Source organism: Mya arenaria, chromosome 5 (genome assembly GCF_026914265.1).
Source record: "Mya arenaria isolate MELC-2E11 chromosome 5, ASM2691426v1".
NCBI lineage: Eukaryota > Metazoa > Mollusca > Bivalvia > Myida > Myidae > Mya > Mya arenaria.
In genome coordinates this window covers 6382730-6410514 of record NC_069126.1, presented here as the reverse complement: position 1 = coordinate 6410514, position 27785 = coordinate 6382730, and the positions used below count along the sequence as shown (strand labels likewise).

General features: G+C 36.6%; 1 protein-coding gene across 1 annotated transcript in view; it reads right to left on the bottom strand.

Moving 5' to 3' along the window:
• LOC128233932 (protocadherin Fat 4-like) overlaps window positions 1–26679 on the bottom strand; it is a 34755-nt gene extending 8076 nt beyond the window's left edge. Inside the window, exons 1-13 of the mRNA XM_052947820.1 lie at window positions 26541–26679; window positions 24681–24761; window positions 23427–23585; window positions 22492–22582; window positions 19032–19195; window positions 18264–18434; window positions 16482–16609; window positions 12479–12626; window positions 9695–9865; window positions 6897–7052; window positions 6035–6148; window positions 4067–4258; window positions 1139–1344 (exon numbers count right to left, since the gene is read on the bottom strand). Coding sequence (XP_052803780.1) covers window positions 1139–1344; window positions 4067–4258; window positions 6035–6148; window positions 6897–7052; window positions 9695–9865; window positions 12479–12626; window positions 16482–16609; window positions 18264–18434; window positions 19032–19195; window positions 22492–22582; window positions 23427–23585; window positions 24681–24761; window positions 26541–26598 — 1839 coding nt within the window. The 5' untranslated portion in view covers window positions 26599–26679. The remainder of the gene's footprint in view (window positions 1–1138; window positions 1345–4066; window positions 4259–6034; window positions 6149–6896; window positions 7053–9694; window positions 9866–12478; window positions 12627–16481; window positions 16610–18263; window positions 18435–19031; window positions 19196–22491; window positions 22583–23426; window positions 23586–24680; window positions 24762–26540) is intronic.
• Window positions 26680–27785: the final 1106 nt, after the last annotated feature.

Genomic DNA, 27785 nt, shown 5'->3' with positions numbered 1-27785 from the left:
ATACGTATAGGAAGATTATAAGTATCTTCCATGGCTGAGTGTAAGTAGGTTCATCCCAATCCAAGCGTAGGGTGTTTTGCGGAAACGAGTTTTACCGAATTTCCATAGAACACCCTGCGCGATGGTTTGGACGCACCTATCTTACACGAACTGCTATGGTAGATGCGTCCAACCTCAGTTATACAAACTAGAGTTAAAATGCATTTGTTCGAAGTGAAAATAATTTGGGTATTGATATGCCATCAATCGTGGTTGTCGTGGATATGCGCGCAGTGGTTCAGAGTGTGTAAATAGTCAAATCTTCTTTAAAAAATTCTGAGGAGAGTGCAGCATTATTTTTTGAATTGAGCTTGAAAACTTTTTTATTTTGTCATTTGAAGCGAGAAATAATTAATTTGGATTTTAAATATTGCTACAAGACTGGATTTCCATGATGATACAGACGACGGTCTTCAACAAGGGAGGTAATTGTGTGGTTTCAAATAAAAAGGAGTTCCATACGCGTACTTGTTTTATCTTTGCCCGTGGGAAAGATAACGCCTCCCAGAATGGCTAAAAATTTGGATCCTCTTATCTGAGGTGAGAGAAATGCCTTTTTTTAAATGAAAATTTCTTCATATTCACACCTTTTAAATTATGTTAGTTGGTTTCACTTCTTAACATAATATTTCTCCTTTTTCCCCCGCAATAAATACCAATATAAAGGTTTCTTTTTAAACACCCGAATAAGCCCAAAGTTGAATGAAAAGACACCTTGAAATGTTAATTGGTATCACTTCACAAGGAAATATTTCTCTTTTTTTCATCGCAGTAAATTTGATAAATTTCATACACCGGAATAAATCCATAAGTGAATTAAACGGCAGAGACAAAGTTTCCATTTTGAATTTATGGACCATTACAATTAGAGAAAATAAAGAAAATCGGAAAACAGTTATTCTAAAAAAACAAGAAATGATGGGAAGATGAAGAAGAAATGTTTTCGTTATTAATCTGTTATGATTTCGTTATAATCTACACTGAATACTATTGTTTTTATACATTGAACTTTTCATGAGCTAAATGGATCTTTGTTCTTTGCTTATTACATGTAGGTGCATACAAGGGCTCATTCAAATGACATTGTAAAATTACCTACCTCCGATATAGTGAATGTAGGTGATGATAGGCTGAGAGGTTCAAGTCCTTCATTAACGTTTACAAAGCTGAAGGTGATGGTGCCTGTTGCTGTAGTGGTTATGTTAGAATCCAAGCCATCATCTACGGTTATAGTTATTGTCTCAACGTTCGATGCCTCCGTATCAAAGTCGTACGATGTCAAATCTTTTGTTGTCACTATACCAGCTAAAATAGATGATAGAGAGGTTGTGTAACACCCCGCGTACGAATACTTGAACGCATGGACTACTTTATGTGAACTACGTCATCAAAGTATGTGTACACTGTCGAAGTTTAGAATAACATGTATCGTCGAATAGCACAACGAAAATGATGTGTGCGGTAACTTTGAGTTTGCGGGTAAACGTTTAAAGATATTTTCCGCAAACGACTTTCAAACTCAACTAAAGCCTGTTTAAAGAATCGTGAGTCAAACCATCGTGAAAAAGCCACGACTGACCCATTTCTTTCACGGATAAATGGAGTGTAACGGAGAAACCCAACGATTGACCAGTAAGCATGTTTTAGAAACAATATTGGAATTATTCCTTCGACGACCGATGGTCAGCATTAAAATGTTATGGGCGCTGGGCTGTGCAGTTTTCTTTCAATAATCTGGAATGTATTGATAAAAAAAAAAAAATCATGCATGTGTAGTTATGAACGTGGGCTTCTATCGTTGTGGTTTTCTTGCCGCAAAAGAATGCAATATAGGCGTGGTTGAATATTTCGCACGTGTTACATGACATCTATTTACTGGCTGTGTCGTAATCAAAGTATGAAGAAGCTTTCGCTATTAGATGTTATTAGCGCTATTAGACGTTTCTTCATCATCCAAATATATATATACATGCCCATGACTTCCTTGTTGTTTCAAAATCATTGTATGAAGAGGCGGTGGCAGTGAGGATAGGTGTTTTTGACGGGTCTTCATCCAAATACATGCCCATGACTAACGTCCAGTATCAAATTCATTGTATGAAGAGGCGGTGGCAGTGAGGATAGGTGTTTTTGACGGGTCTTCATCCAAATACATGCCCATGGCTAACTTCCAGTATCAAATTCATTGTATGAAGAGGCGGTGGCAGTGAGGATGGGTGCTTTTGACAAGTTTACAGCGAAGAGCATGACATTGGCTTACTTGCTGTGTACGATTTCGTACGCGTCTTCGTCCAAGTACATGACATTGACTTACTTGCCGTGTACGATTTCGTACGGGTCTTCGTCCAAGTACATGACATTGACTAACTTGCCGTGTACGATTTCGTACGGGTCTTCGTCCAAGTACATGACATTGACTAACTTGCCGTGTACGATTTCGTACGGGTCTTCGTCCAAGTACATAACATTGAAATACTTGCTGTGTACGTTTTCGTACGGGTCTTCGTCCAAGTACATGACATTGGCTTATTTACTGTGTACGATTTCGTACGGGTCTTCGTCCAAGTACATGACATTGACTTATTTACTGTGTACGATTTCGTACGGGTCTTCGTCCAAGTACATGCCATTGACTTATTTACTGTGTACGATTTCGTACGGGTCTTCGTCCAAGTACATGCCATTGACTTACTTGCTGTTTACGATTTCGTACCGGTCTTCGTCCAAGTGCATGACATTGACTAAATTGATGTGTACGATTTCGTACGGGTCTTCGTCCAAGTGCATGACATTGACTAACTTGCTGTGTACGATTTCGTACGTGTTTTCGTCCAAGTGCATGACATTGACTAACTTGCTGCGTCCAAGTACATGACATTGGCTTATTTGCCGTGTACGATTTCGTACGGGTCTTCGTCCAAGTACATGACATTGACTTACTTGTCGTGTACGATTTCGTACGGGTCTTCGCCCAAGTACATGACATTGACTAACTTGCCGTGTACGATTTCGTACGGGTCTTCGTCCAAGTACATGACATTGATTGACTTGCCGTGTACGATTTCGTACGGGTCTTCGTCCAAGTACATGACATTTACTAACTTGCCGTGTACGATTTCGTACGGGTCTTCGTCCAAGTACATTACATTGACTAACTTGCCGTGTACGATTTCGTACGGGTTTTCGTCCAAGTACATGACATTGACTAACTTGCTGTATGCGGAGGCGATGGCGATGAGGATGAATGTTTTGACCGCATTTCAACCAAGATCACGAAATTGACTTAATTGCTTTGTCAAAATGGAAATACGAAGGCGTGGTGACGGTGAAAGTGTCTTACCGGTTTTCGTCCAAGTGAATTACCTTGAATTACCAATGTGTGTATACCAAGTGTTAAATTGGGTCATATATGCTACGTCGGAAGGCAACATTTTGCTTAAAATAAAGACTTTAAATCAAAGATTAACTTTTCTTTTACTACACCATTTTAAACAAAACAAAAAGAAGTCTATGCCGCTTAAAAAGACCCGCCTTCGTTTTATTACCGGAGTTTGATAAGGTGATTAGTTTGATCAAACACTTCGACAAACCTGTTTCCAAAATAATGTTTTGACAGCGCTCGGTCAGACGGCCGTACTGTGAAAAGGTTTGTCGAAGTGTTTTAAGGAACTAAACTCTAAATCAAACTCTAGTAAAAGACCGAAGGCGGTTTTCCGTAAGCGGCGTAGACAGCGCTATGTTTCATTTAAAATGGTGAAGAAAAAATGAAGTTATCTTTGTTCAAAGTATTCATTCGAAGAAAATATTGCCTTCCGACGTAGCATTTATGACGAAATGTATCACGTGGTATACACACACGGATAACTTGCGGTGTCGAAATGAACGTCAGGAAATCACGGCCACAATACGCCAGCTCCACCACTTATTGGTGGTACTAAGAAAATGTACAAAATATTATAAATGTATAATAACAAAATAATAATAAATTTATAAAAAAAAAATGTTGATAACATGTAAATTTACTTACTTGATGTATTAAAATCGAAATGTGTAAGGGTGGTGGCGTTGGCGGTGGCGGTGAGTGTGAAATTTTCTGTCGGGTTCTCGTCCAGATACATGACCTTGTAAAGATAGGTTCCCTCTGCCGTACCTTCCAACACATGGATCGTGGCGTCGAGGTTAACAAACGTTACTGGTGATTCGAACGTGTATGGATCCTCTGCAAATACGTACAACAGCATCGACAACTTTCCAGATAATATATCATTGGTGGTGTTACAGTTTTTCATATATAACGGAGGCACAGAGGATAGACTCTCCTATTTTGATGAGATATAAATCGTATATTCCAATGAGATAATTGTTTTTTTGCTAAAGAAGTGGTTGTGCATTAACGATGAATACACAGCCCATTCGGAACTCTGAAACACTGCATTTAATTAATGATACAATTAAAAAAAATACGAACTATTTCAACTGATGTACCAGCATACATCCGAGGTTGTTTTCGATAACAAATGGCCGAGGAGCTCCGAATGTACACAGCCAAGAGAAGAAAAGAAAGAGTCAGCGTTGTTTAAATTTTGGCCCACGTAGCGCTGTAGGTTCATGTTAGAGATCATTTTTGGAATCTGCAGAAAATGGAGCGAGCGCAGCGAGGTCGCAGGCTGAGAGAGCTCGAACCATTTTCTGTAGATCTCAAAAAAACTGTTATTTATTTTGTGTTTCGCACTATGTTGACCCACTAGCTACGCCCTTTGTGTAGTCTCGTGGTATTTTTGCGCAAAGTAAAACCGCCCAGGCGCTTTCATTATACAGTACCGGGCGATGGTAAATTGTCGCCAGATTGAAAATATGTCAAAGAAGCAAATACAACGGATTGGTTTTTGTAAACAAGAAGGAAAAGCTTCGAAACATGAACGTTTTTTGGTACTTTTTGTTTAACTTATTGGGATGACCTCGAAATATTGTACTTTTAGTGCTTGAATCGATTGATTGGTTGTTTATTTAAATGAACATATCAGCGAAAGAATACTAAATTTGTTTTTGAATATATCGTCACATAAATATGTTTTTATTGTGAACTAATTTGATAGCTGCTTCAACATCTAGTTTAAAAAAATTGTTTCATGACGTAAGCTTAAACAACCGCCTTATATGTCAATCATAACTACGGCGCGCAAGCGCAGTGGGCAGAGCTATCTATGAAAATAAGTCGACTGTTCAAAGTCACGCACACCGACAGATCATGCTCTAAAAAAATAAATGTTGCATTCACCGTCAAATCTGCTCTGCATGAAATGGAGCTATACTAAATGGGGTTAATCATCGATTGCCATTCACCCACACATATGTACGAACGCCAATTTATGTTGTGTAATGCACCAGTCAATTGGACCCCCCCCCCCGACCCCACCCCACCCCCACCCACGCCCAGGTCCGGGAGTATACCGGGGATAGCAGGGGAATTGGGCCGTGATTTTACCTTCCATGTGGCCCCGCAGTGCCGGATGAATGCCATGGTTATGCTTTCGCTCCGAAAATAGCGGGGAATGGGCCTTATCTAGGTATCCAGGGGTGCGAGGGCATTTGGCCGGGATTTTACCAGCAGTTTGTCTCCGCAAGGCGGGGATTTTACCCGGGATGGCTGGACTTAAAGTCAAAGTCCCCGCTATTCCCCGTACCTGGGGGGGCGTGGTTACAAACGACTGGTGCATAAATAACCACAGTGATTTGGTGGGATTGAGCTCTTGCTTTGGTGTCATTTGACCAGTTCAAGTTTAGGTATTTCGAGATTTTCTGACTTTGTTAAAATGCATTAATTCATAGTTATTTTATGCTAGATAGTTGGTAGGAGTGACCCCTTTGATGAATTTGAAGAAAAAAATATATATTTTAGGTTAAATGTCACTAAATTTTGTAGAGGTCATATGACACCAAAGCAGGAGCTCATTCCCACCAAATCACTGTGTAAACCTGTGTATTTTAACCCTACCAGATGTCAGGACGGAGAGGTAGTACGGTCCAACGGTGTTTCCCTTGTTATCGGTAACCGATATACCGACATCGTAACCAACATCGTCCAATACAGCCTTTGTTGTCAAATTGCCTGAAAAGCATCAATCAACTAGAAAATAAGAGAGGGATTTTCCAAATTAAATCAGGTATGAAAATTGTTTTCATCTGTGGAATTGAAAACGGTCTTAAAAATCGATACAATAACAAATTTTTGGTTTTTGTAGGTTGTTCATTTGTGCCATACATGTATTTTAGAAAGGCTCTACAGGGGATTTAATTAAAATTGTTCATATTTCAAGGGGTTTTGAGACACAAACCAGGGGATTTTCATAGTCCACATTTACCCTTCGGTGCCGGTACCATTTTTCCTATTTATACTTTCGAAAGCATAATAACATATATTTATTGTCATCTGTTTGTTTTAGCCCATCGGGGACATACATGCCATATTTCTGGAGACCATTCCAGGGGAATTTGACACTTTTGTTCCGAATTCCAGGGGACTTTGACATAAGACAAGGGGATTTTGACGAAACAACACAGCTCGTTCCTAGCGAGCAACAGTTTACCTTTTTCTACGTTATGCCGTGTTGTTGCTGTACCTTAAGTGTTCTTGTTGTTGTTGTTGTTATTGTTGTTGTTGTTTTTGTTGCTATTGCTGTTGTGTTGTGAGTTTTTTTATCAAATACAAAAAGCAAAAACTCTCAAGTTAAATTGCAGATGGCCGCGCAGATTGACTAGTCTTGCAATAAAAATAATACTCCGATAAAAGACGACGAAATTGTCGTAGGATACAATGTCAGTCGTTAATCTCTGAAATCTCGTCAATTAAGTTTTACCAGTTGAAGAAACCTCAATGTAGCTGTCGCAGGAACTGCCGTTAAGGGAGGTGCAGCTGTCGCGCGTGAAAACTAGCGTGTCGCCGTTTGGGTCGGTCGCATTAAGAGTGTAAATCGTCTTTTCGCTTTCGCTGGAACGGTCAACCGCTGTCCACCCTGTTGATGTATATCTATCATCGTAAATGTGTTAACACTATATAAGAGAAAAATTAAGAGTTACATTGATATAAAAAAGTGTAGAAGGACATTCCAAATAGCAATCGGAACAACTCGACCAATTGCCGTCGAAAGACTATCCCTTATGTGAAAGGTCGGTTTACAATGTCAGAATTTTAAACATTTAACTACGTAATAGTTTAATGAATAAGAATAGGCGGAGTGGGCGAAGCGAACGAGCCATTCTTAATCATTAAGAAATTACTTCAGGTCATCTAACTGACATAGAATACAACCTCATTGACTAATAAATGACAACACAAAATCTGACGCAGGGATTGTGTATCGGATGATAGCAGTAGGCCGAACCGCGAAAGATGAAATACTTAATGATTAAGTCTACTACTTAATGGTTGCCTATCTGCAATCTCATTGGCTGAAAATGTAGGGTGTATTCTAAGCTGCAATTACATCGCGTATATTTCAAATTTAGCAGTTAGAAATAGCTCTTATTAATCTTAATTATGTATTCAAAAATACACTTCACTCGGAATAAATTTGAACTAAGTAATTCAAATTACACGTTAAAACACAACAATTATTATTATTATTATTATTATTATTATGATTATTATTATTATTATTATTATTATTATTATTATTATATCATTATTATTATTATATCATTATTAATGTTATTATCAGCAGCCGCATTTTTCTTCAAACGAAAACTTAACACAAATATTTATTTTCTTTTTCTTTACCATTTTAGATGAAACAATTGAAAGGACATTCTATACCTATTAAAGAGCCCTTCCTTTGTTGTTTTACTGGAGTTTGATTGTATTAGGGGATTAGTTTCCTCAAATACTTTCGACAATCACGTTAACAAAATATTGTTTTGACAGTGCTTCATCAGGCGACGATTTTGTGAAAGTGTGTGTCGATATGTTTAAAGAAACTAAACTCTAAATCAAACTTTGGTAAAAAAAACGAAGGCAGTGCTATATTTTGTAAGCTGGCGTAGATTATCTTTGTTTCATTTAAAATTGTGAAGAAAAAGAAAAGTTATCTTTGTTTAAAGTCTTCATTCGAAACAAAATGTTACCTTCCGACGAAGCATTTATGACGTCATTTATCACGGTATGGTATACACACAGAAACTTCATCAACATATATTTTCATATTATATATTTTACAACGATTGTGATGAAAGTTATGATTACTAAGTCACTTTCGTCGGCACGATGTTGTGCGAGATTGTGGTCTTGCGTTTTTGGGGAAACCGGAGTACCCGGAGAAAATCCACTTGTCCGGCTTGGTGACCACAAATCAAACTCTCATGTGTCCAGGCCGGGAATCGAACGCGGATTGCATTGGTAAGAAGCGAGTGCGCTAACCACCGCGCTAACTGGACATATATATTTTTTTAATTAAGTAATACCCCATCTTAATAAAGCTTCACTCGCACAAATTAAATGTTTTTACAACTTTTTTTATTTTTTGGGTCTTGGAACAAGCCAATTTATGTGAAAACGCATGGAAAACAGTCATATAAGACTGCTGACAAAAATTAGATCGCAGATTTTTATATTTTAATTCAAAATATGATGTTTTATGCATTTTTTTAAACCGATATTAACGTTTTTAGCCATAAAACATTTATTTTCAAACGGAAACATTAACATCTGCGATCTGATCTTTTATCAGCAGTCTATTATCACTGGTTTGCAGATATTTACGCAAAAATTGCTCATTCAAAGACAAACGATGTTGTTGTTTTTGTAAAAACGGTAAATCTATGAGAGTGCAGCTTTAAATTTCGGTTGCCTGGCATACGATTCTTCTTCGTTTCAGTTTCTTTTTGTTGAGCATATCAAAAGTTTCTAGAATAAGCCACAACGATGTGAAACATAAAACCGGTAGACCTCTTTGCTACAAACCATCTCGTTAACACAACTTGCACACAACTTGTACACAACTTGCACACAACTTGCACACAACTTGTACACAACTTGTACACAACTTGTTTACAACTTGTACACAACTTGCACACAACTTGCACACAACTTGCACACAACTTGCATTTTAAAGCATATTTTTCTAATATGGAAATTTGATAACAAAGTGATATTCAACCTTTGTGTCATTAACCCTATAACCCCCATGCACACATTCCTTTAACTACCACCAAGAAAAAAATATAAAAACAGTTTAAAGCTGCACTCCCACAGATTGACATTTTTGACATACTCTTAGTTTTTGTCTTAAAATCAGTTGATTTTGGTATCAATGCCTTTAATTCGGTCATATAAGATCGCTAATTAACTCAAAATAGCGCAGATGTCAATTCTTTGAAAATCATTTTTCTCAAAGCGTAAATAACGCTTTTAGCAATAAAACATCTTATTTCGAAAGTAAATATGAAAAACTGCACTCTTTTATCAGCATCATTGTATCACAGGGGTCCAGACGATCACGCAAAAATTGGTTCATTCTAAGACAAAAATAAAAAAATAAAAAAAACTATGTCAAAACGGTCAATCTGTGAGGGTGCAGCATTAACTTTTTTTATCACGAACAGCTTGAATATACCAACTTATGTGTATAAATCATAGGATACATGCAAATTTAATCGATACCTGGCAGTACCCCGGCGCCCGAGTTGTACGAGGGGGGTTCGTTCTTAATGACGTCAACTTGGAAGTTAGATGTGACAGTCGAAACACCATCATTGCAATTGACAACGATGTCGTAGAACTTCTTTGTGGCAAACTCAAGTCCAGTACCGTCGTATTCAATGCTGTTAGCATCTTTAAAGAAATAAAACAATAAGTTAATAACCATATAAATCTTATATGAACTACATATGTATAACTGTGCTCAACGAAAACTTTTCTTACGTCTGACGTATTTAAAGGAAACAGTCAGTACTCAGTGTGTGTGTACCACGTGATAATTACGTCATATATGGTACGTCGGAAGGCAACATTTTGCTTAGAATAAAGACTTAAATCAAAGATATTAACTTTTCTTTTACTACACGATTTTAAATAAAACAAAGGGCAGTCTATGTCACTTAAAGAGTCCCGCCTTCGTTTTAATACCGAAGTTTGATTCGGTGATTAGTTTCCTCAAACACTTCGACAAACCTGTTTTCATAATGATGCTCCGTCAGACGGCTGTATTCACAAATCACAAGTCCGATTCGGGAGTAAAGCTCCTGGCACCACCGTTTGCACAATATTGAAACGAAATAGTAACCAGCCTACAGTAGAAGTGTTCTTGTAAACACGGTACCACATTCTCCGATTTTCGAAATATGTCCGTTAAATGAAATTATCAAACAAACTATAAATCGTACTCACGTTTGTTCATGTAAACATAGGGCATGGCTCCACCACGGAAGTGTCGACAGCTCTTTTTCTTTGCACCAACGTAAAGTGGTGGAGCTTGCGTTTAGAGGCCGTGGTACTGTGAAAAGTTTTTCGAAGTTTTTGAAGAAACTTAACTCACAATCAAACTCTGGTAAAATACCAAAGGCGGGGCTCCGTAAGAGGCGTAGACTGCGCTATGTTTCATCTTAAATGGTGAAAAAATGGTGAAGTTTTCTTTGTTTAAAGTCTTCATTCGAAGCAAAATATTGCTTTCTGACGTAGCATTTATGACGCAATTTATCACGTGGTATACACACACTGGTACTGAATTTAAGCGAATGCTCTGTGTTCAAGATGCAGAATGATTGGACAATATCTCACTTGACGAATTATTATTTTCACGTTTTAAAGATACTCAATAACGTGCCTCAATGTAAACATAACTATTTCATTTTTATTCGATGTTCAAGCGCACGCCATTTACCAGTAAATACTCTAAAAAGTGGAACAAAATGTAAAGTTGAAACTTACTCACTTTTCACACGTTATTACAACATCATGAAATTTGTCTCGTTGGCACAATGTTATGTGAGTTATGTGGTCTTGTGTTGTGGGGGATAGCGGAGTTTCTGGAGGAGACTTACTTCTCTGGCTTGCTGACCACTAACCACTATCACATAAGCTATGAAAGGTACCCTGGACCATATGGTAAGAAGCGAGCGCGCTAACCACTGCGTTAACCGGACAACCCGGTACGCCTTGGTGAGAAGCAAGCGCGCTAACCACTGCGTTAACCGGACAACCCGGGACGCCTAGGTGAGAAGCAAATGCGCTAATCACTGCGCTAACCGGACAACCCGGTACTAACCGGATAACCCGGTAAGCCTTGGTGAGAAGCGAGTGCGCTAACCACTGCGCTTACCGGACAACCCGGGACGCCTTGGTGAGAAGCGAGTGCGCTAACCACTGCGTTAACCAGACAATCCAGGACGCCTAGGTGAGAAGCAAATGCGCTAATCACTGCGCTAACCGGACAACCCGGTACTAACCGGACAACCCGGTAAGCCTAGGTGAGAAGCGAGTGCGCTAACCACTGCGCTTACCGGACAACCCGGGACGCCTTGGTGAGAAGCAAGCGCACTAATCACTACGCTAACCGGACAATCCAGGACGCCTAGGTGAGAAGCAAATGCGCTAATCACTGCGCTAACCGGACAACCCGGTACTAACCGGACCACCCGGTAAGCCTTGGTGAGAAGCGAGTGCGCTAACCACTGCGCTTACCGGACAACCCGGGACGCCTTGGTGAGAAGCCTGGGTGAGAAGCAAGCGCACTAATCACTACGCTAACCGGACAATCCAGGACGCCTAGGTGAGAAGCAAATGCGCTAATCACTGCGCTAACCGGACAACCCGGTACTAACCGGACCACCCGGTACGCCTAGGTGAGAAGCGAGTGCGCTAACCACTGCGCTTACCGGACAACCCGGGACGCCTTGGTGAGAAGCGAGTGCGCTAACCACTGCGTTAACCAGACAACCCGGTACGCCTAGGTGAGGAGCGAGTGCGCTAACCACTGCGCTAACCGGACAACCCGGTACTAACCGGACCACCCGGTACGCCTAGGTGAGAAGCGAGTGCGCTAATCACTGCGATTACCGGACAACCCGGGACGCCTTGGTGAGAAGCGAGTGCGCTAACCACTGCGTTAACCAGACAACCCGGTACGCCTAGGTGAGGAGCGAGTGCGCTAATCACTGCGCTAACCGGACAACCCGGTACTAACCGGACCACCCGGTACGCCTAGGTGAGAAGCGAGTGCGCTAACCACTGCGCTTACCGGACAACCCGGGACGCCTTGGTGAGAAGCGAGTGCGCTAACCACTGCGTTAACCAAACAACCCGGTACGCCTAGGTGAGGAGCGAGTGCGCTAACCACTGCGCTTACCGGACAACCCGGTACGCCTTGGTGAGAAGCGAGTGCGCTTATCACTGCGATTACCGGACAACTCGTTATACATTGGTAAGAATCGAGACAAAATGTCATACTCATATTAAAAGGTTGCGTTGAGCTAGCCAGGGAACATGTTACGGAATCGCTAGAGGGGTCGTTGGGACTGAGGGTCAGTAACGGTGTCACTGTTGTGCTGTCCTCTTCGATTGTTATCGATGCCGGAAGCTCTGTGAAACGTGGCCGCTATTCACGTGCCGGAAAAAATATAAACGTATTAGAGCGTAGGTGTGTTGTTAATGTTAATGATTTGCGTGTTGTTGTTTTTTGTGGGGACTATATAATTGAGGAGTACTTTATTCAACCAATTAAAGTGACACTCTTATTCAAAATTAATACATACACATGTATAACAAATATAAATTATGAGGGATAAACCTTTAACTACTTACTAAATAATGCATTTATGGAATATATCAGAAACTTATACATGTAACAAGATTATAACCGTGTATCTAATAGCTTAAAACGCAGAAATATTAAATGATTGGTGAGTGCTAAAAGATTTACTCTGATCTACTAACGTCTTATCAGGTATTATTAATCAACTATTACGTATTTGACGAGATACAGAGACAATTGCGGTATCAATACCAGACAATTGAAGACAATATATGTCAGAATTCGCTCAATATCTACCAAACTCGGCCAATATCAACAAAACTCGCCTAATATGAGTTTCCTCCGTTTTGATTGGCTACCAAAACTCGCATAATATAGGATTTGAGAAATAAGCCATTTCCATTGGCTGTTGAAACTCGCCTAATATGAAAAATATGCTGACAATTATTTTTAAAGGTAGCCATTTTGTTTTCCGTTTTCAGACTGTTTTGAAATTTTTGTGCTTCGTATAACTTTATTTGGAATACTTGAACCTATTGAATGATTGCACCACTTTGTACGGTTTGATATAACAGTTGTTTTTAACCCGTGGGTGGATTTTACGACTATGATGATTTTTTACGCCGACAAAATGGACGACGAAGGTGAAACATTTGACACTTTGGCAAACGATTTACAAAATTAAGACGAAAAGACATGCTTCCTTACAATGTACAGTGCTTTATTCATAAGTATGTGCAATGTCACTTTAAGAATGCATGTCAAAATCAACAAAGTCAAGTCTAGAAAAGCAGACACCATAAATGAAGGGATAAATACGGCTTCAATGTGAACTGAAGGTAAGTTATAAGAATGTTTTTAACCGAAATGGTAATAGTTAATTAATAAAATACTTAGTTAAATTAATTAGGTGATTTCATATTCGCCCAGTTATTTCGGGCTCAGGCAAAATACAGCTAACCTCGGACAAATAACTAGCCAAATTTAAAAACACTTAATTAATAAAATTATAATCATATTTGGGAGTGAGACTGCATCTTAAGGGAGGTGAAGAAACACTCTTAAGGTAAGCCACCCATCTTTAAAATTGGTACTTTTTAGATATTAATATATCACTATTATTGTATAGCAATTTTATTAATTTGTGTTTTAAATAACAATATGCGTACAATATGCGTATATATTAAATGCTCTCGCTGAAAACAAATATTTTGTAACTTTAAAATAAATTTTAATGGGTCACGATTTTTGTAATAATGTTGGATGTCCTACCTGAATAATGATTGTTTAACTGTAAACGTTTCAACTCCATATATGGAGTTAGATAGTTGTTAGATTAAAGCCGCACTCTCATAGATTTACCGGTTTGACAAAAAATCAGATCGCGGATTTTCATATTTCTGTTCGAAAATTAATGGCTCGTTCCAAGACAAAAAAAAACACAATAAAAACGTTCAATCTGTGAGAGTGCAGCTTTAAATAACAATATGCCTATATCTAAAAAAACTCTCGATGAAAACTTTGAAAAGATTTTGTAACTTTACCGGCCGCAATTTGTGTACTAATGTTGGATGGCCTACCTTCGTAATGATTGTTAAACTGTTACCGTTACCACTAAATATTTGATGGGTTAAAGCATGTTGTTAGTAACGGTGTTATGGTGGTGACATACGTGTTCTTTTATCTCGTCCAATCTAAACGACTTATTCTACCGTTTTAACAACTAAAGCTTCCTGCAAAATCGAATTAGTAACTCGTTAAAACGACTAAGAGGCGCGTTAAAACGACATAAATTACTAATCAGAACGACTCAAATTCGCGACATTGCAAATATGGCTGAGAAAAGAGTTGATCTTCTTACAAAATACCTTCCAGAACGCCTTGCATACAATTGCATATTTACAATTGTGAATTAGTCGTTTTAACGAGATACTTAGTCGCTATAACGAGTTACTTAGTCGGCTTAACGAGTTATTTAGTCGTTTTAACGAGTCACTAAGTATTTTTATCGAGTTTCTTAGTCGTTTTAACGAGAAACTTAGTCGTTCTTACGAGATACTTAGTCGCTTTAACGAGTTACTTAGTTGTTTTATCGAGTTACTTAGTCGTTTTAACGAGTTACTAAGTCGTTTTAACGAGTTACTAAGTCGTTTTAACGTGTTCGTTTAAAAGAGTTACTTAGTCGTTTTAACGAATCACTAAGTCTTTTTAATGAGATACTTAGTCGTTTTAACGAGATACTTAGTCGTTTTAACGAGATACTAAGTCGCTTTAACGAGTTACTTAGTCGATTTAACGAGTCACTAAGTATTTTTATCGAGTTTCTTAGTCGTTTTAACGAGATACTTAGTCGTTATTACGAGATACTTAGTCGCTTTAACGAGTTACTTAGTCGTTTTATCGAGTTACTTAGTCGTTTTAACGAGTTACTAAGTCGTTTTAACGAGTTACTAAGTCGTTTTAACGTGTTCGTTTAAAAAAGTTACTTAGTCGTTTTAACGAATCACTAAGTCTTTTTAATGAGATACTTAGTCGTTTTAACGAGATACTTAGTCGCTTTAACGAGTTACTTAGTCGTTTTATCTAGTTACTTAGTCGTTTTATCGAGTTACTAAGTTGTTTTAACGTGTTCGTTTAAACGAGTTACTTAGTCTTTTTAACGAGATACTTAGTCGTTTGAACGACGTATGTAAGTCGTTTTGAAAAGATGAGTCGTTTTAAATTTCAACTAGAGACGTTAGTCGGTTAAACGAGATAGATACAAGGTCGTTTTAGTGAGATACGAAAATCGTTTTAACGAGATAAAAATAACACGTTAGTCATCTATATGGCACCTTGTGATGAAGAATTCTGCCAAATTATTAATTCAATTTTCGTTTATCCTTGCAAAATCTCAAAAATCAGAAAACGGTAGAAAAATACAACTATAAAGCTTGGAAACTATTTTGCTCGGTTTATTTGGCGCGAGTAAGTTAAGTTCTTTTCTTTTTTTAAAAGCATGGGTTAGTTCTATTTTTTTTTATTAAAATTGTATGTTTTATAATTACCACTGCCCTTTCTGCAGTTGGAGCACCTCGACCATTTTCCAATGAAAACAATTTCATAATTTTATGGCGGACACGACAAAATATATGTCCTATATATTCTATAGTCAAATGACCTATTTGCACGCGAGATATCACTGATTACTTGTGCTTCATGACCCACAAGGCACAACACCGTTTACTGGTGATAGTTCCACCTATATACTAAACATGAAACAAGATAAGAAAAAAGACACGTTTCTAATAAGAAAAAATAAAAATTGGTTGAAAGTAACCACTCTGCATTCGGTAAAATGACTATATCCGGTGTACGAGCATTCGGAGCTCCTCGCCCATTTTTATCGAAAACAACCTCGGATGTATTTGGACGGTTTATATACTCAAAAAGCGGTACGTTTCAGTCCGCTGCAGCAGATCGGGTAGAAAATTTATTAAGCTGTTAAACTTTATGACTTAACTCGTGGGAATCTTCATTATGTTTGCAATAATACACTTCAAAGGCAATCAATTTAAACTTAGATCAATAAAATACAACTCTAAAACACCACATTTAATTAACGATTAAAAAAAATTACGAGCTACTTCAACTGATGTGCCGGCAAACTCCGAAGGTTGATTTCTATAAAAAAAAATGACCGAGAAGTTCCAAATGTACCTCGTTGATGATTTTGACGGTGACAACTGTGGGGACCGGTGGGTGGCATCCATCTGTGACGTATAAATTGAGTTCATAATCGCCTGCTGCCAGGAGAGAGGTGTACGCCAGGTTGTGTCTATCGTTAGCTGCAATCAATAATGTATAATTTGATGTTTTTTATATTTTTGATCAGTTGCATATATGAATGTATTGGACCTTGACTGTGTTTAGAAGCATGTTTCGTAATTATATTGTGATACGCATGGGCATTTTTACGTTAAGCATTATATATTTTACAACGATTGTGAAGGAAGCTATGATAGCTTATTCTAAGTCAGTCTCGTTGGCATGATGTTGCGCGAGAGTGTGGTCATGTGTTGTGGGGAAAACTGGAGAACCCTGAGAAAACCCACTTGTCCGGCTTGGTGACCACGAACCAAACTCACATGCGACCAGGCCGGGAATCGAGCCAGGATCGCCTTGGTGGGAAACGAGTGCGCTAACTGGACAACCATGGGCATTTTTGTCTATATATTGTTGTTGTTGTTGTTGTTGTTGTTGTTGTTGTTGTTGTTGTTTTTGTTGTTGGGATTATAAAGGTCTGCCTGCGCCCTATGGCTGCATTATGGCTTGACCCCGTCACATCCCCTAGTGTGACTGAAACATATTTTTGAGGCCAAAGGAGGAGTTTTATTCCCACCGTTTTGTGGGATTTGTCTAGATGTATTTGCAAATAAACTTTATATAACTTGGATAAGCTATCCGCAGCGGGCCAATCGTTTAACACTGGATAACTTTTCTGCAGGTTAAATTTTGGTTATTTTTACCAGTACATCATTCTTATTTGTCAGAGGATCGAACGTGATAAATCTGTTGTACGCATAGCATCATCACTCTGATGAACAAGAATACCAGTACATGCACTGTCTATATTTTTAAATTATATATTGATAATTAAAATATATGAAGTGCATGTTAAAGCTGCGCTCTCACAGATAAACTATTTTTACATTTTTTTTTATTTTTTGTCTTGGAAAGAGCAGATTTTTGCATAAATTTATGCAAATCACTGATTTAAGATTGCCGACATAAAATCAGATCGCAGAACTTCATATTTCCGTTCGAAAAATAATGTTTTATGGCTTAAAACGTTACTAACGGTTTTTGAAAAGTGCATAAAACATCATTTTTTGAACTTTAATAAAAAAAAATTGCGATCTAATTTTTGTCAGCAGTCTTATATAACTGCTATGGACACCATGGATTTCGCAAAAATTGACTCTTTTCAAGACATAAATAAAAAAAGTTGTCAAAACGTTCAATCTGTGAAATGCATCTTTTATGAAAAAAACTATATATTTTTTTAAATATGTTTTCAATTTTTTGGTATTATAACTTTTAGTTGGGAATTATAAATTTCTTTTACGCTTAAAAAAAGAGGATTGAGTTTGAAAATCCGGTGTCAGTGGGCCGAACGTGTAAACTTTTATTTTAATGTTACTTTTAACATACGGCTATTTGTTTACCGTTGCCCGTGAAGACGATAATGATGTCCAGTATTGCCAAATAGTTGGATCACTTATCTGGGGTGGAAAAGGATTTCCAGCATTGCCAAATAGTTGGATCACTTATCTGGGGTGGAAAAGGATTTCCAGCATTGCCAAATAGTTGGATCACTTATCTGGGGTGGAAAAGGATTTCCAGCATTGCCATATAAAAATAAGGGAATAACGAATCGAAATCTGGAAAGTGCGATGGAGATATGGCTCATAGTGATATAGTAGTTATATTTCAACTCACAGATGTCGGTAAGAGTAAATTTCACGCTTTCCGTGCCGTTCATCGTAACGTCAAGTATATCTGTTCCGTCAAGGTCAAGGACGGTGGCTGTAAAGATGACGGGCGAGCTAACGTAATCGTGCGTGAAGATGGTCACCGTAAATGGAGCGTTAACAAACATCGGCTCGTGTGCTGTGAATAATAATATAATTGAATAATAATAATGATATGATTATAATAATAATAATAATAATAATAATAATGATATGATTATAATAATAATAATAATAATAATGATATGATTATAATAATAATAATAATAATAATAATAATAATAATAATAATAATAATAATAATAATAGTAATAACAACAACAACAACAACAACAACAACAATAATAATAATAATAATAATAATAATAATAATAATAAAAATTATAATAATAATAATAATAATAATAATAATAATAATAATAATAATAATAATAATAAATAATAAAAATGATAATGATAACAATAATAATAATAATAATAATAATAATAATAATAATAATAATAATAATAATGATAATAATAATAATTAATGATAATGATAATAATAATAATAATAATAATAATAATAATAATAGCGATAAATAATAATAATAATAATAATAATAATAATAATAATAATAATAATAATAATAATAATAATAATAATAATTATAAGTAAAATAGTAATAAAAATAATAATAACAATAATAATAATAATAATAATAATAATAATAATAATAATATAAATGAAATATACCTTCTTCAATATATGCAGCCACTGCATATCTGTTATCACTTTTGTCTCCTTCTGAAGACACTGCAACGTTACCGCCTGTGTCCACAAACACTTGCCCTGTGTTCCATTTTTGCGACGAGCTTGTTCCGTTTTGGAACGTTATCATTGGATAACCTTCTGTGAAACTGAAACCAAACATTCTAAATGAAACCAAACATTCTAAATGAAACCAAACATTCTAAATTGAACTAATTGATAGTCTGAGGTGTACTAAGCATACTCCAGCACGCCCTAGTATAAAAAAAAATGTTTGCACCCCCTGAAAAGACAACTTCTTCGGGATATCAAGTCTGTGAAAAGAAGGCTAAGGGTTGTATATACTACAATCGTTTAAAGTGAATGAACTCCTGCTTTGATGTCATACGACCTGTAAAAGATAGTGACATTTAACTTCAAAATATTTATTTTTCCGATCAACCATTCGGAACTCCTCGGATATTTTTATCGAATACAACTTGGAGTTATGTGGACGGTTTACAATGTCAGAAATTGGTACACTTTAAGTCCGCTGCAAGTAGATCGCATAGTAATCTAATTTAGCAGTTAAACTTAATGACTTTACTCTTGGAATCTTGATTTTTGTTGCAATAATACACTTCACTGGTAATCAATTTAAACTAAAATCAACAAAATACAACCTAAACTTGCGTCATAATTGCTACGTCGGAAGGCAATATTTTGCTTCGAATGAAGACTTTAAACAAAAATACCTTTGTTATTTCTTAACCAGTTTAAATGAATCAGCGCAGTCTACGTCGATTAAGAAGCCCCGCCTTCGGTCTTTCACAAGAGTTTGATTGAGAATGTAGTTTCTGTAATCACTTCGACAAACCTTTTTACAATACGGCCGTCTGACGGAGCACTGTCAAAACATTATTTTGGAAACAGTGGAAAGCGTGGCACTTTAAGTGGCATAAACTGCTCTTAATTGTTTCATTGAAAATGGTGCAGTAAAAGAAAAGTTATGTTTGATTTAAGTCTTTATTTTATGCAAAATGTTGCCTTCTGACGTAGCATATTTGACGTATTTTATCACGTGGTATACATAAACTATTAATGGTATACTTTAAAATTTTACAAACTACTTCTACTGATGTACCGGCATACATCCGAGGTTGTTTTCGATAAAAATGGCCGAGGAGTTCCGAATGCCGATCAACAAGGTTAGCACTACATTTGTTTGAAGGGAGTTAATTCATGAAGTCTAGAGGAGTTACTTCCCTTCAAATGATTAGTGATTTTCTTGTGGACCTGGATTTTTTCTATTACTACCTGAAAAAACGACAATTTTTAAAGAGGTATGTTCAGGTGAGAATTCTACGGAATGCAGTTAGGGCCATCGCCTGTGAATGTGTTGATCTGAAACGCGATTTAGAAAGTACGATGATGAAAACGCGAAATCACGAAACTACGATGGTGAAAACGCGACATTACAATGATGAAAACGTGACATTACGATTACGAAAACGCTAAATACGACAGTACGATGATGATAATGCGATAAACTTATGTGTTGTCACCACCGTACTGTCGCGTTTTCATCATCGTAGTTTCTTTATTTCGCGTTTTCATCATCGTAGTATGGTACTGTCGTGTTATCATCATCGTTCTGTCGTGTTTTCATCATCGTACTGTCGCGTTGTCGCGTTTTCATCATCGTACTGTCGTGTTTTCATCATCGTACTTTCGCGTTTTCATCATCGTACTGTCGTGTTGTCGTGTTTTCATCATCATACTGTCGTGTTTTCATCATCGTACTGTCGTGTTTTCATCATCGTACTGTCGTGTTTTCAACATCGTACTATCGTGTTTTCATTATCGTACCATCGCCTTCCAGCGCGCATGCGCAGAGAAGAATTTGCGACCAATTTCAAGGAAATTACAAAGGCGTGTAAGAAACGTCTCTTAAACTCGTATGACACATCTTGAAGTAAAATGACGCCACGACATATACACCTGATAAGATACTGCTACTGCCACTACCACTTACACAACCACTACCACAACTAGCACTACTACTACTACTACTACTACTACTACTACTACTACTACTACTACTACTACTACTACTACTACTACTACTACTTCTACTACTACTACTACTACTACTACTACTACTACTACTACTACTACTACTACTACTACTACTACTACTACTACTACCACTACTACCACTACTACCACCACTACCACCACCACCACCACCACCACTACCACTACCACTACCACTACCATCACCACCACCACCACCACCACCACCATCACCACCACCACTACCACCACTACTACTGTGACTGCTACTACAACCACCACCACCACCACTACTATTACTACTACTACTCGCGGTCTCTTTTCTAATTGACTATATGTTGCTTGTGCTGCTATTGTATATGTAATATATCAGTCTTATATGTTGTATTCTTAAAAAGCGTCTGTAATAATCCACAAGCACGATGGATGGATGGATTGATTGATATGGATTGATGGACATGGTTGGATCGATTAATGGATATGGATGGATGGATTAATGGATATGGATGGATGGATTGATGGAAATGGGTGGATTGATTGATGGATATGGTTTGATGAATTGATGGATATGTGTGGATGGATTGAGGGATATAGTATATGGATGGATATTGATTGACATGGATGGATCGGTTAATGAATATGGGAAGATGGATTGGTGGATATGGATGGATCGTTTAATGGATATCGATTGATGGATTGATGGACATGGATGGATATGGATGGATAAATTGGTAGATATGGATGGATAGATATGGATAAATGGATTGATGGACATTGATTGATCGATTAATGGATATGGATGACTAGATTGATGGACATGGATGGATGGATATGAATGGATGGATGGATTGATGGACATGTATGGATGGATTGATGTTCATGGATGGTTGGGTTGATGGACATGGATGGTTGGATTGATGGACATGGATGGATGGATTGATGGATATGGATGGATCAATTAATGGATATGGATGACTAGATTGATGGACATGGATGGATGGATATGAATGGATGGATGGATTGATGGACATGTATGGATGGATTGATTTTCATGGATGGTTGGGTTGGTGGACATGGATGGATGGATTGATGGATATGGATGGATGGATTAATGGATATTGATGGGTGTATTGATGGACATGGAAAGAGGGATTGGTGTATATGATGAATGAATTGATGGATATGGTGAATGGATTGCTGGACACGGATGGATCCATTAATGGATATTGATTCATGAATTGATGGATATGGGTTGATTGATTGATTTATAAGGATGGATGGATTGATAGATATGGATGGATATATTGTGGATCAGAGATTCGTACTTTTTGTTTTATAATTACCTTTCATTTTTTTGAGTGTGTTTATAAGTAATAAATAATGAACATACAACGCTAGACGGTCTTTCTGCTGGACAGGAATCCACATTTCACTTGAAACCGGCAGCTCATAATGATTGTTTCCGCCGCCAGCGAAAAAATCTAAATGATAAAATAGATAGAGAGTTAATATACGCGCCATGCACGCATTTGTTATACATGTAGACAGTTTATATGTGCGCACTGTTTATAGCTAATACGATCGCAACGCAGACAGTTTTTATAGACTTATATGCGCAATGCAGACGAGTGTTATATATATAGAAAACTAATACGTGTGCGATGCACACGGTTGTTCATGCTAATACGTGCCCATTGCACACAATTCTTACAGCTTATATTTCCGTAATTCACACATTTGATACAGTTTATATTTCCCTAAGGCACCCAATTGTTACAGCTTATATTTCCGTAATACACACAATTGTTACAGTTTATATTTCCCTAAGGCACACAATTCTTACAGCTTATATTTCCGTAATTCATACATTTGATACAGTTTATATTTCCCTAAGGCACCCAATTGTTACAGCTTATATTTCCGTAATACACACAATTGTTACAGTTTATATTTCCCTAAGGCACACAATTCTTACAGCTTATATTTCCGTAATTCACACATTTGATACAGTTTATATTTCCCTAAGGCACACATTTGATACAGTTTATATATCCCTAAGGCACCCAATTGTTACAGCTTATATTTCCGTAATACACACAATTGTTACAGCTTATATTTCCGTAATGCACACAATTGTTACAGCTTATATTTCCGTAATCCAAACAATTGTTACAGCTTATTTTTCCGTAATGCAAACAATTGGTATAGTTAATATGAGCGCAATGCACACAATTGAGAGCTAATAACCACGGTTTTCTTATATTTTTTATTTTATAAAAGAAAGTTAACGAGATATATAGCGCCTTTAGTTAATTCATAACATACTTGGTACATGTACTGACGTATATCCTCGTACGTTTCCGCTTTCGTCTAGAACGTACAGGATAACGGTGCCGTTTTTCCGAGCGAAGAACTCCCATTTGGTAACAATGCCGCACGAACATTCAATCTTATAACCACTGTCCTGAAGATCGACTAACAATCCTGGAAATATTGGAAGAATGTAAGTTCTAATAATGCACCAGTCAGTTGTAACCTCGCCCACCCCCACCCTTCCCACCCCAAGTCATGGGGAAAGCGGGTAAAATTCCCGCCCTGCGAGGACAAACTGCTGGTAAAATCCCGCCAAATGACCCCACACACCGGGACATCCCAGCATCCTAAGTAACGCCCATTTACCGCTAATTTCGGCGCGAAAACAAAACCGCCGCATTCACTCGGCCCTGGGAGGTTAAACACGACCCATTTCCCCCGCTATCCCCGGTATACCCCCGGACCTTGTGACCGTGGTTACAACTGACTTGTGCATAACATGTACATGCAAGTTCGGTTTGTGTTTACCAAGCCGGACAAGTGGGTTTCCTCCGGGTACTCCGGTTTCCCCCACAACAAAAGACCACATTCTCGCGTAAAATCGTGCCAACGATAGTGATTAATATATTGTTGTTATTTTGTTTCATAGTAAACCTAAACGTTGTAAAATAATAGGTTTAAACGAAGTTAAAATAACGTTAAATGGGGAGTGGAGCGTAGGAAACAGCGCCGAACAGGCTACCGACCTGTTACCCACTTTCCTTAGACATCACCGTGTTTTCTAGAAATATATAAAGTATACATACATGTACTTAATATTTGTTACAATGCTGGCAATTGGAACTCCTCGGCTATTTTCATCGAAAACAACCTCGGATGTATGCCGGTATATCAGTAGAAGTAGTTCGTAAAATATTAAATAATAGTAATGTATTAATTTATTTAAGTGTTTGTTTTACTTAGTTTAAATTTATTTCCAGCGAAGTGTAGTATTGCATAAGTAATAAAGATTTTCAAATTTAAAAGCATTACGTTTAACTGCTATGTCGTAATTAATACGTGATCTACTTGCAGCGTAGTTTAATGTAAATAATTCTGACATTGTAAATCGTCCGTGTACATGCTGGTACACAATTGGTTGACGTCCAATATCGACCATAACAATTGGTAAGAGCTACGTTGCGCGTCCAACGGACATGGCACAATCTGCCCAATGCCTATTTCAGAAGGCCACGAAAAGCGAGGGAAAATGATTAGTGTATGTACCTGTTTCACTAGGGTCGTCTTCATTTTCTGCCAGATCGTAATCATTCAGGTACCGGTAGCCGGTGTAGTCATTGCAGCCACCTTTAAAATAACCACATGACATGAGTCACCGGTAAACATCAGAAATAAACCAAATGACATGATTAACCAGTAGCCTTCGGAAATAATCGAAATTACATGTTTACCGGTAACCTTCGGAAATAAACGAAATGACATGATTTACCGGTTAAATTCAGTAGTAAACCAAATGACATGATTTACCGGTAACCTTCGGTAGTAAACCAAATGACAGGATTGACCGTAGTTGGCATTTCATCCAATTTCGGAAATAAACATGGCATGCTTTACGGCTCAATGCGAGTGGTTATACTGTCACATTCGGAAATAACGACATGACATAATTTTTATTATCATACTCTATTATCGCAAACTCACGAAATAGTTGGTATATTGATATGCATGTGTTATATATATATTATTGTATTTGTTACGTACTGTAAAAATATTGTTCATTATTTTTGGCATGTCACCATTTTAAAGGAACCCATTCATGGTTTTTAAAATGCTCTGGATTTTTTTATTATAAATCAGAGGTGTAAAAACTAAGATACTGACGGCTGGATTCCTTCATCAAATGTTGATATTTGCTCAAATATGTCTTTGATGTCCACAATTTGAAAAGCGTTACTAACAGGATTAAACAAACGGTTGTAACGTGATCGGTTGTTTAGCCTTATCATGTGATGCTATGTTTTCAATAGTATAGGTTTAAGTTTCCATCAGATGAGTACGAGTAACGATGATCACATGTATGTAAATTGTGCTTTACTTTTTTACGAGCTGCTTTGTTGCATAAGTTGGAATAAACTTCTGTCATCATTAACACCCGCATTTCCATCATATCGATTGAACTTGCTATCATACATCGTTTTATTACTAATAATTCACAATATAGCTGAACATGAACCTTCTCCATATTTTTTATCTATATTTGAATTGTGATTGATATTGGCTACCTTGTCACGATGACCTCATACATGAAAATTGTGTTTGCTTGTATATACTTGTTTGACGAGATGCTTTGTTGCATAAGCTGAAAAAAACTTGTGTTCTGTTCTGTTCTTGTAATAGCCTGACTTTAATACATTATTTCAGACCAAATAATGAGACAAATTCCTGTGCCGTTCAATATTCCAAAATTATTACTGATATATTTTTTCATTACATATTTTGCCTTGAATCATTAAATGAAACAATATCTGAATATGTTAAAAAAGGACATAATCATTAAAATCACATTAAAGGGCATACTACAGATTTTCACTTGATACATGCACAAAAGAACGTATTAATTTGTATGCATTACAGTCGAACCTCGTTAACTCGAGCTCCCAAGCACCGGCGAAAATACCTTAAACCACGGAAAATTCGAGCCAAGCGGGAATGCTACCCGTTAGTTTAAAAAATCGGTTTAGTGGCTTTACATCTTGCGTGACTTTAGTTCGAGCCAACGAATAATTCGAGCCAGGCGAGTTCGAACCAACGGGGTTCGACTGTATTATATTTTACTCATTTAACTTTAATAATCAATACAAAACTTAACCTATTGTTTGTAACAGATAAAAACGTTAGACTTAATAAATGCATTTTAAGCAACGTTGCCAAAATTCCCCATTACAAAAGTTAAAAAATATCGCTAATTTTTTTTATCTGTACTCAAATAATATGCTTGTTTGATTTGGATGATTAAAGTCAAATAAGGAAATCAAAAAAGCATAACAATATTAAAACAAAAAAGTTTATGAATAAACCTATTGTACGCCCCTTTAAAGCAAATGTATAAAAATGCCACATAGTTACCTGCTAAACATGATTTCAATAAACTCCAGAATATTGCAACACATAAAATATATTTCATTTTCTTGGATATAAAGTGGTGTTTTAAATTCGTTATTAACACATATGAGTATTAAACTTGCATGAAAACACAATCAGTAAGTATTTAAAAAGTTGACAATTCATGTATGAAGAATTTTCTATTGTTCTTAAAGAACTAATGAAATGGAACGGTTTGAATATTAAATTTCTCAAGTTCAAGTATTCATTTGAAAAGAATACCAGTTTAAATGGCTATATATCTGTAAGAAATCTGTATGACAGTGGATTTGAATGGATGAGTCCCGACAAGAGGTCTTGTGCCTTCTGTCGTAATTCTTACACATAAAATCAAATAAATAATCATTTGTACAAGAAAAATCCTGAAAAAATCATAAAAATGTATGCCTTTTGATAACGGTGAAAATTTGTGTTTGTACGCATAGGTTTCTTACAAATTTATAATAATGATATAATTTATGTCTCCTTGGTAACTTCATTCCGTTTTGTCGAATTGGTTGGACCTTTTTCAAACTGCTCATTTAAGAAATGAATTGCGGGATTAATGTCATTATCGGGGTATGAACGCAATCGGGGTGGTCAAAGTGTGTGGAGTTCGAAGGATATTTACACCAATATTTCCAGCGCCGTAGCCATACTGAGACACACCGAGGCAGCTGCATCGGTTAAAATTTACAGAGCAAATAAATAAAATAAATGAAATAAATAAATAAATGAATAAATGAAATAAATAAATAAATAAATAAATAAATAAATAAATAAATAAATAAATAAATAAATAATAATAAAAATAATAATAATAAATAAATAAATAAATAAATAAATAAATAAATAAATAAATAAATAAATAAATAAATAAATAAATGAATAAATAAATAATAATAAAAATAATAATAATAAATAAATAAATAAATAAATAAATAAATAAATAAATAAATAAATAAATGAATGAATGAATGAATGAATGAATGAATGAATGAATGAATGAATGAATGAATAAATAAATAAATAAATAAATAAATAAATAAATAAATAAATAAATAAATAAATAAATGTGCAAGATTAAAATTGAAAATAAATTATCGTTAAAACACGATTTTTAGAACTTCTCGATGACAATAGTGATTTAAAATTACTGCGCTTAATGAAGTCAGTAAAAAATGTCGCACGGGCTTTTTGGTGAAATGTACATAAGTGCGTTTTCTACAT